Genomic DNA, 10,172 nt, shown 5'->3' on the forward strand with positions numbered 1-10,172 from the left:
CTCGTTATCTAGAGACAAAAAAGGCCGGTTGGTGTTTTCCAATGTGTTTACTGTATTATCCTGCGCAGGTAAGATAAGGGTTAGTGTCTGCACCTGGCTGATCTCTGTCCCAGTGTGTGAAGGTGAGAGGTAAGCCGTTGTCCCAGATGTAGTCGACCCCTCCACTTGATCCTCCTCGAGCACGCAGGCCAAGCCACCACAAACCAGTCTTTCCCGACAGTGCCACTGTAAAGTGTGACTGCTCGTAACTGCAGTGACACACACACACACACGGGACGATTGAATGAAAAGCTTGAGCCGACCAGGTTGTTACATTGTGATGACGGCTCCTTTAAGAAGCTAAATCTGCCGCCATTATTAATTCATTGAGTCTTTTTTCAAGCTACAGTTCAGATATGTGGCAAAGAGAGAAACAATTATTCTGCTGATTCATTTTCTAAGGGGTAATAAAGAAATGGGGAAGGTTGTCACTCACATGTCTCCGATGTGCAGCAAGAAGCCTTCCTGCTCTTCACAGAAAGCCTTAGCGTCCGACCAGCTCCTGGTGGTCTCCTCCATCCAGTAGCAGGCGTAGCCGTATGCATCCCAGCCCTGACACACATTACAGGTGAAGTGATTGAAGTGATTATCTCGTTACAGAACATGCACTGTAGCTCTCTTTCAACACGCATCACAACTTGGGTCTAAGCTTGAAAAAAAGAGAACAGGAAAGACACAATGCACGGTTAGAGTTGGCTACCTGAGGGCATCCGTACACCGTGGGTTTCACCGAGGGCACTGGGAAATGTGCTTTTGGCATTTTGCATATATAGGTATTGAGTTCTGTGCAGGACACATCGTTCCATCGTCCAGTCTGGAACAGAGATGAAATTAACATCAAAATGACCACAATGCATTGCGAAGAAGGAATAAAGGAAACACTTGATCTCATTATGGCTTTGTGTCTGTAGTATAAAATGTATTTACTGGTGTGTGGGACCTTCTCACCTGGTATAACATCTCAACACAGTCTTCAGTGAAGCCGTCGTGGTTGTTGGGCTCTCCTGGAGCCCAGTAAGTGAAGGTCACCATGTGGTCATCAGACCAGGTGAACAAACCGCTCAAAACCAGGTCATTCAGACCAGTCCACACGTCACTGGTGGCTGTAAAAGACAACCCCGGAGAAAATTCAATTCCATGTGCTTTTTGTTCTTCTCTGTGTATCGGACAAGCTGACAGTGTGAAACTTGAATCGGCACCCCTAAATGTTTTACGCGAGAGTGAGCGTTACCTCAACCTTTTCCTTCAACCTCCTTTCTCCTTTTTTAATCATTAAACCAGATCTGACATCTTATTGTTCTAGATCCATACCCTTGTACAGGTAGCTTTCCAGCCAGGTCTGCTCCTTCATCGAGAGGATGGATACGAGTTCAGCACCCAGCGCCCTGCAAGTGTCCTGGGCATCACCCCAGGTCTTCTTGTCTTCAAAAGGTTTGTAGCAGAACTCTCCAAACTCATACCAGTCAGGCCCTGAACACCTCAGCTCTGTGGGGGAGAATTCAACATCAGTGCAATCGTCATGAACTGAAAAACAAATATTCAGTTCAGAGGAAAGAGATTCATTTAAGGGATTATAATGCAACTCACCCCCATCTGCAAAAGTGTAAGACACGGCATAGTTCCCGTCAAATCTGTAGAAAAACAAGTGTTATTGAAAGAGCCTCCCAGGACTGTTCCACTACACCAGGAAAAGGGATTTAGTTTGAAAGTCTGCTGCGTACTGTAAAGAGGTGATGCCGTTCCTGGTGGAACCGGAATAGAAGTCCTGTCCTGCAGCTTTCAACAAAGTACAGTCTCCTCCATTTTCATTTAATACCACTCCTGCATGGATAGCAGCAGCACAGATGTTTGAGTCCTGTTAGAGGAGACAGAGCAGAGAGAGAATTATATATTCATATTTAAAATAAAATCTTTCCTCAACACTGTTACAGATATAAAATATACTCATACCCCACGATACACTGAAGTGCCGTACACTCTGTGATAAGAATTGGCGCAGCGTGATGGACAATGGACACTGAAATACACACGACAATACGTTGCTTCAGTGTGTATGATGAATGGAAATATCACACAAAATGCTACATATAATATGCAATGCATCACTTTATGTGTAGAAATATCATTTAGAGTTTCACTCACGTCATTTGGTCGTTGGCAAAGTTGAAGTTGGGCTTATTGGCGCATGTGATCGCATCTGTTGAACCCCCATTGTTCATATATTATTAATATTGAGTGTTTGTTTGTATCACAGCAGACTTTCACCAATAATAGAAAATGTTCTTTGGAATCTGTATGTAACACTTGTTTTTCTTACAGTCCGGTGTGCATCCTAAGACGTCGAAGCGAAGGCCCGTCTGACCATTGAACTCCAGTGGGAGGATGCGGACGTACTGAGCTGACACGGGTGTACCGAGCAGCTGAGTCACAGGACTGTCTCTGTCTGTTGAGCCTGGGAAAAACTGGAAATCCAAGACATTCAGAATGAATGTTCTCCTGCTAGGGCGCTATGATCCTATGAAATGCTGCTAAAATCTCATAACTATCCCAAAAAATAAATAAAACATCAGTAGGTGGTAGATAAGATAAGATAACTTAGTCAACTCATAAACTGCACCAGCATTCAACCTCACTTGCTCTGATCTAAATACTAACGTATACTCGATGTGCACATTGCTACTTATATCTAATGTATGTTGCACATTTAATGGTGGCTTCATATGTGCTTATGCTTCTCATTACTGTATTTACTGTACGTTTGTTATGGTTTGCATTTAGTTCATCTCACTTCTCACTTTATTATGTACAGACTTTTGAGGCATGCAAGTAAATAATAAACCTCGTGAGGTAATGTTTAGGTTTGGCACGTGGTCGTCTCTGCTTACTCACCTGCCCGTCCGCAGTGTAGTCAGTCCAGGTTGCTCCGTCCACACTGTGCTGGATCTTAAATTTGGTGAGCCAGTGTTCATTTTGAGGACAACCCTGGATCACTATTCCTGTTACTTTTCTGGTCTGGCCAAGATTGACCTGGATCCAGCTTGAGGTTGCTGGCGGAGGGAACATTAGATTGTATGTATGAGGATAATGTAAGGATACCAATTCAACATTAAAGAAAGAAAGTAAACTCTTTTATTTGTGTGTGTGTGTGTGTGTGTGTGACCGCTGTGTTGGTACGTACGGTTTCCTGAAGGCATCCAGCAGGAATCTCCGTTCAATCGAGCTTCGTTGGGAGTGAAGAAACCAATGGAGGAAGACGCAGAGAGCCGCGAGTCTGTGATGTTCCCGTCCTCGACACCCAGGCCGTGCAAACACACTGAGCAACCAAATCACAAGAGTTTTATGAATCAGTTCTGTCAACTTAATAATTTGAGTTACAAAAGGGATTCTATTTTTATTACATTTATTTTTCTCTCTTTTTGTGAGGATATTTTGTCATGACATCATACTTGTATTAAAAACAAAAATACATCAGCTCTAAACTGTGATTGTAATACATTCAGGAGCATTGTGTGTGATACTACAGGAGACATGGAGGTTGAAAATGAATCAGAGGACAAGAAGAAGAGCTCACCTTTTTGTTCACAGCTGTAGACGATCTCAAGGTATTTGGAAACGGTGGGACAGGGGTCCACCTCCGTGTAGGCGTACACAAAGCAGAAGGGATGATTGTCACACCTCTTTCTATAGGAAGGAAGGATGCCTTCCACTGTGCAGCCTCCTACAGAACAGTGGTTACATTTCGGTTAAGCATGGACCAATTTCCATTCAAAAGGCAACAATACACATTGACAGAGTGACTACTGCGCAGCACCTCCTTCTCCCTCCAGGTGAGGACAGATGTCATCACTCTTTCGTCCGTAGAAAGCCGACTGGATGTTAATTACACTTTCAGGCGGACAGTGAAGGACAGCAGAGGAGTCCTGGCACAACAGCGCCGTCATGAAACCTGCAGCAGGAAGGATTCACACATCGAGTATTTACTTCACGACAAATTCATCACTATTTTTCAAGATGTAACTGTGCAGAAAGCAATGTCAGACAGAGAGGTACTGTTACCATCATGCGGTGGAGGAGGCTCAGGTGTGATTCCTAAAAGAGGAAACAAATATCAACACTCTAAATATTGCCTTCTGCAAGAAGTGTCCACAACCACAACAGTTAAAGCAACATATTTCACCTTTCCGTTTGCAGATGTATCCTCTTTTGGACCCACAGTTGTCGTCGTTCCAGTAGCCGCTGTTAATGAGTATAGACAGGCAGTCTTCTCCGTAATAGTCGTCAGGGTTACCTGTGAGGAAACATGAGGCGGACAAAAAAGGAATTCAGCTGTCGAGAAAATAATACTTGTACGTTTTGTTTCTCACAGATTGTTTTTGGTTTGAAATTAACCTGCATTCCAGCGGATGTATCTAAAAGGAGAACCATCTGACCACTCCCAGCCACCTTCAGTGACGGAGTCATGACCGCCCATCCACAGAGCGATCCCCGTGGGACTCAGCTGGATCACACCTGAGAGGAAACCACATGAGGAGTCAAGATTAATACAAGTTCTTTTATACCAGAGAAAGTTTAAAGCCTGTTTCACCTATTGGGTGTGGACGCGTGCTTAAGGTGTGGCACCTGGTCGTTTTTAGAGAAGGATCATAAGTGAGGATTCTTTTTGTATTAGTCTATCATTTGTTTTTAGGAAACTTCTACTCATTCTGCCTTTAAATTTCAATTAGTTTATTTCTACCACTAGTACAATAAGCTCTGAATATTTCCCTTTAAGTAGTTAAAGTGCAACAGTCACTGAAAAGAGTCACTATTTAAAAACAAAATAAAGTTGATCATTTACAAGAAAGAAGCCATCATTTACCGGGAAGTTTTTGTCTCCATCCTTTTAATTATTTTTAATGATTTGTTATTATGCTATTTTATTATTATAAGACAATAAATACAGTAAAACAATCATCATCTATAGAGCAATACACTTTCAAATGGAAAAGAAAAAGAAGAAAGTAAATAAGGATAAGTGCAGAATAAGAATCATAAACATACACAGAGTAAAGAATAAAAGGTCGGACCTTGTAAGAAGGCCTGTTCGAAAGGATCGGTGATGCTGACCAGGTCTCCTCCCTGGTTGACACAGTCGGCCCGAGCCTCGGCCCACTTCCTGATGGACAGGTAGTTAAACAGGTAGCAGTAGTCGTTAAAAGGGTCGGCCATCCAAGAACCACATTTCTCATTCCATCCTGTAACAAACACAACAGTCCACATAAGCACCAAGAGAAACGCACACATCACTTTCAGATGGTACTATAAATGTACTGATCAGTGTGAAGTTCACCTGGTCCAGATGTTGGGGGCAGGGGAGGAGGTCCTTGTCCCTTGGCTGTGGAGAGACAAGACAAACAATAACTACAACATACATCATGAATACAACACAAGAGGAGCAGGAATACAAAATAAATTGGATCAAACCTTTTTTGCAGATGAATTCCTTTGTGGCGGTGCAGAAATCATCGTTGAGTTTCCCAGGATCATAGTGAGTCATCCCTCTGAGGTTCACACAGTCCTCGTTGTTCTGCCAGTTATCTGGCTGGTTGATCTCCCATGGGAGGAAGTCCTGAGATCCAGGAGAAAAAATAAATAAAATTGGATATAATACAGGAATTAAGTGTAGAAATAAAGACATCTGCATTTTATAATTTATTTTAAAATAGATTTGTTCATCCGCGTCTTCATCACTTACTGCAGGAGTTCCATCGGTGTAAACAAACTGGTTCTCCACATTGATGTCACTCAAACCCACCCAGGCTTCACCTGGCATGTGAGCTGCAGATACAAGACAAGAACATCGAGCTCATTTACATTTTGTGAGTCAACATGTCAGGATAAATTGGATGTGCTTTTGTTGCCGCTCACCAGTTATGAAGCTCAGTTCTTCCTCTGAGTGGAAGCTGACCAGGTGAGCCTGCTCTTTGTTGCAGTGAGCCTCAGCATCCTGCCAGTTTTTCACCGACTCAGTCTCAAATTGATAGCAGAAGTCGTCATACAACAAATATCCAGAGTCACAGTGGGAATCTGGAGCAAAACAACACAACAGTTATCCACGCAGCTTTAGCACGGACAGTATGTGAAGCGCAAACATGAAGTCTGACTGACCAGGAGCCGAGGTTGGTTTGGGGTTCTGTCCACCCGTCATCTCACAGATGTAACCCAGGCTCTTGAAGCAGTTGGTCGTTTCCCATTTGCCATCATAATTTCCTGGAAGAGAACATGAACTGATGCAAACTGAAAACATATGAAAAGTGTTGAGGGGAGGACGGTCGAGGGTTAACTCTACCTGTGAAGATTTGTCCACAGTCCCAGACGCCTGCAGTGTTTTTGGGCCAACCGGGAACAAAGTTGGAAAAAGTGATCTCGTTTTTATCCACCCATTTGAAATCCCCATCCTGGTCCATATCTGGGGACATTACAAAGCGGGAAGATTATTGTAAAGATAACGAGATCGTTTCACTGTGAGCATCAAAAGATCGTGCGTTAAAATGACCTGATAACCCGATCCAGATGTCAGGAATGTCCACTTGATGAAAGTCTGGCAGGTTCCCGTTAATGAAGAACTGTTCTTCTTGACTGCACATGAGGAACGGGGAACAAAAAAGACAGTTTCAGTTTTCTACTGTTCTCCTGCTCAGACGCACAGCTCTTAAGCCTCTTTTAGCTCATTGTTTACTATACGCTTCCTACCCAGCGGAGCATGTAGCAGCTAAAGATACAGATATTCCCCTCAGGAGTTGGTGGAGACCAAAAACTGAGCTAAGAGAGTAAATATTGGACTTTCATCTCATTGTTCTTTGTCTGCTTGATGTGTGAATGTTGTGTTTTCAGCTTGTTCTGCTGTCTCCAGTGCAGGGAAGTAGTGAGCATACGACTGGATACATGAGACTTGGATTACACTGCACGAGTTGTGTGAGAGTTTGTAAACAGATGTGTTGATATAGTTCTGCTGATGTTAAACGCAGCCCCATTTACTTTAGTTCATCTACAATGTTCCCTGTTTTGTGATTCTGATTTATTGTGAAGTATTGCGTTCAGGGCGGGGAGCATTCATAAGCCTGTTGCTGCAAAAATACTTTTACTTTTCGTTTGTTTCTTCTTTTAAAAGTTACATAATGTTACTTTAAAAGCAAATGTTTCCTTCCTACCGGTTTATAATGAGCAGGTGGGCCCCCATATCGGAGCACTTGGTGAAGGCCTCGTGCCAGGTCGTCAACAGATTGATATTACTGACCATCCAGTAACAACTGCCAGAGAAGCTCAGCCAGCCAGGAGGACAGATGGCTGGAGGGGAGTTATAGAGGAGCAGCAGGAGAAGGTTTCAGGTAAAAGCAAAGAATCTTTCAGTAATTATTAAACGTTAATGACCCAGCTTACTGTTCAGTGGACGTTTGCACATGTAAGGACGCTCATATCTGCACATATGGGATCTCCACTTCCCAAATTCATCTGATGAATCTTTGATGATTGCAGCACATACGCCGGCTTGTGTGGACCTGTTGGACGACATGTGTTTAAACCGTGATTGCGCAAATTAATGTTTTAATTTAAATGTCTTTATATATCTTACCCTGCAGGTTCATCGTCGCCCCAGTTTATGTAACCCAATAGGAGAGCATCAGACCAGGTGTACACACTGCTTCCTGCCTCAACTTGACAGGAAATCTTGTTGCATTTCTGGAGGAACAAAGCTCATCTTCACATTGATGTACTCAATATTCATATCCAATACTCAATAACACACTATGTTCCTCTCACCAGTGTGGAAAGCCCGATCCAGAGGTCAATCCATGATGGGTCCAGTGTTCCTGTGACGTACAGCTCTTCTTCTGCTGAGGTGATGGACACCAGGTCTCCTCCCTCCTGCACACAGTCATGTCTCGCTGCCATCCAACTCTTCCTGGTGTTCGCGTTCAGCTTGTAGCAGTTAGAGCCGTACTGTCTCCAGCCGTTAGCTAAGTCACACTGAGGGCCAGGATTCGCTAAAAGAGCAGAAGAGAACATATTTGTATTTGGACCATACAATATCTGATCGGAGGAAATTCTTCTTGAGATTTACATGGAAATAATATTAAAAATGTTCCGCTGTAGAAGCAATTAGCTCGCAAACTTCAATAGATGAAGAGAGGAAGAGTTTTGGCGATTCAAATCTAAACGGACACTGGTTGTGGACTTACGATTGACGTGCTTGCAGATATATTTCCTCTTAGCATTGCAGTTCTCATCGTTCCACTGTCCATCGTTCGCTCCCAACACCTGCCCACAGTCCTCTCCGGGCTCATCGCCCCAGTTGTCAGGCTGGCCGGTCTTCCAGTATCTGAAACAGGAGAGAAACTGTTTGATAAACTTCAGTAAAAAGACTTCACACGTCCTTGAGTGTGCAGTTATACTTTTATTTACATATGAATGAATTGAATGCTTTTTTTTTTAATGTTGGTATTACATACGATAAGTATGGTATGAAAGGGCTCCCATCACTCCACTCATAGACTCCTTCTGAGACATGGTCGTTCAGGCCAATCCAGTAGATTTCTGTGCCAATTTGTGTTCTCATCCACAACTAGAAATGAAGACATAAACACACACACACAAATATACAACAGTGTGTAACCCGGTGTCGAATGTTTCCTGAGGCTCGTGCGTGTCGTCTCACCCTCTCATGAATGTCCAGAATACTCATCAGGTTGCCGCTCTGAGACGAACAAAAGGCGTTAGCCTCCGTCCATGACTTTTTATCAGCGGAAAATAAGTAACATTTATTCTCATACTCCCTCCAGCCCGGCTGACACTGGCAATGGGCTGAAAACACAACAATACAACATATTGTGAGTGTGCACGTGACACAAACGTGACATATTGAATAGAAAAAATATCAAATCAAAAATACAACCCTCCTCCTAATCATCATGCTTCTCAACGAAACACTACGATTTTATTTTAATAGTAAATTAAATACATACAAAACACAGGTCTGGTAATCATCGTTTTACATTGCTTTAAATATATATGTTCTTTGTAGATTATTGCACTATTACGCAGATTAAAAGATGGACTAACATCTTTCAGTCAGCAAGAATAGAATAAAAGTACTGTGATTACTTTACATGGTTGATAAGTTAAAACGTTTCCCAGCTGCTGAATCATTAAAATGCCCATCAATCATAAAAGTCCCATGACAGATCCACAGTCCAGCCATGTCAGTCAACTCACGTATAAATCTTTGGGTAATGTTTGACTTTTACAACTTCAACAACAAGACACTATAGAATCACATGTTCAGACCACCAGTGAATCACCTCACAGTTGACTCTCCATCTCTAACTATGCGCAGCCAGGCAGCGTGAGGCTTCACAAGCATCAGATAACCCTTACAGCTTAGATAACGTATACAAAAGAAATACAAAATACACTCCTCTTCTATTTAAGTATTCTTTAAAGTATAAACCATCATTTATTTCTTAAGAATGTGTCTGCAGAAATGTTTCTTTAGTAGTAGGAACCAAGATTGGTTGAAAATGTGTTGAACAAAGTAAGTCGTACGTTATAGAAGCGGCTTGTACTTCTTTTTTTCTACCCATTTTTAAAATCACTTTCATGCCAAAACAAAATTTCTCCCTTCTATCCTGGGTCTGCACAGGCTGCGCTTCAGGCACTTTTAATAATCTCTTCAGAAATACATCACAAAGCACAACTTATTGACTGAATGTCTCCAACACTCGCATCAAAACACAAAAATAAAAGCACTTCTTTTCGTTCATATCTCATCTTGTTTGTGTGCATTTATTTTTGAGGATTCCAAAACTAAAATCAGTGCTCTTAGGGCTTATGGTTTGACCTCCCCCCCAAAAAAAATTAATCAAAAATAGACTTACCACAAGCAAGAAGAGCAGCAAAGCTGAGCAGCTGCAGAAGCATTTTTATTTTTCTGTGTTCACCTCTCGAGCTGTGTTTCTACGCATACTAATAGATTTAAGTTTTTCTGCACACACCCCTGAACCTGGCAGTGTGTGTGATGTGCTGCAGCTTCCAGTGGTCAGACCTCTGAGCATCTTCTCTTTGCTTCACCTCTTTTCAGCATCCACTCAGGGTCC

At 42.5% G+C, this 10,172-nt stretch overlaps 2 protein-coding genes across 2 annotated transcripts; both read right to left on the reverse strand.

The window, feature by feature from the left end:
* Positions 1 to 55: 55 nt before the first annotated feature.
* LOC115017019 (uncharacterized) lies at positions 56 to 4,341 on the reverse strand. The gene is made up of 17 exons (XM_029445183.1): positions 4,328 to 4,341; positions 4,217 to 4,275; positions 4,096 to 4,128; positions 3,851 to 3,985; positions 3,611 to 3,757; positions 3,218 to 3,352; positions 2,929 to 3,086; positions 2,357 to 2,546; positions 2,182 to 2,236; positions 1,990 to 2,056; positions 1,761 to 1,894; positions 1,627 to 1,670; positions 1,351 to 1,524; positions 988 to 1,142; positions 740 to 853; positions 476 to 591; positions 56 to 248 (listed from the first exon to the last, which is right to left on the reverse strand). Exons 1-17 carry the CDS (start codon positions 4,339 to 4,341, stop codon positions 56 to 58), a joined length of 1,923 nt encoding a protein of 640 aa, XP_029301043.1.
* A 3,483-nt stretch (positions 4,342 to 7,824) lies between these two features.
* On the reverse strand, positions 7,825 to 9,996 carry LOC115017020 (C-type mannose receptor 2-like). Its single transcript, XM_029445184.1, has 5 exons — positions 9,954 to 9,996; positions 8,735 to 8,880; positions 8,529 to 8,641; positions 8,259 to 8,398; positions 7,825 to 8,063 (listed from the first exon to the last, which is right to left on the reverse strand). The coding sequence occupies exons 1-5, from the start codon at positions 9,994 to 9,996 to the stop codon at positions 7,825 to 7,827; spliced, it is 681 nt and encodes a 226-aa protein (XP_029301044.1).
* Positions 9,997 to 10,172: the final 176 nt, after the last annotated feature.

Source organism: Cottoperca gobio, chromosome 12, assembly GCF_900634415.1.
Source record: "Cottoperca gobio chromosome 12, fCotGob3.1, whole genome shotgun sequence".
Classification (NCBI taxonomy): Eukaryota; Metazoa; Chordata; class Actinopteri; order Perciformes; family Bovichtidae; genus Cottoperca; species Cottoperca gobio.

Excerpts from the sequence above, each read along its gene's own strand:
- LOC115017020 (XM_029445184.1), bottom strand. The coding sequence starts at position 9,996 with ATGCTTCTGCAGCTGCTCAGCTTTGCTGCTCTTCTTGCTTGTG. Across the intron at positions 8,881-9,953 it reads TGCTGCTCTTCTTGCTTGTG|CCCATTGCCAGTGTCAGCCG; the intron begins GTAAGTCTATTT and ends TTGTGTTTTCAG. Across the intron at positions 8,642-8,734 it reads TTCTGGACATTCATGAGAGG|TTGTGGATGAGAACACAAAT; the intron begins GTGAGACGACAC and ends CTTCATTTCTAG.
- LOC115017019 (XM_029445183.1), bottom strand. Across the intron at positions 2,237-2,356 it reads CTTAGGATGCACACCGGACT|ATGCGATCACATGCGCCAAT; the intron begins GTAAGAAAAACA and ends GGGGTTCAACAG. Across the intron at positions 1,143-1,350 it reads GGAAAGCTACCTGTACAAGG|CCACCAGTGACGTGTGGACT; the intron begins GTATGGATCTAG and ends TGTCTTTTACAG.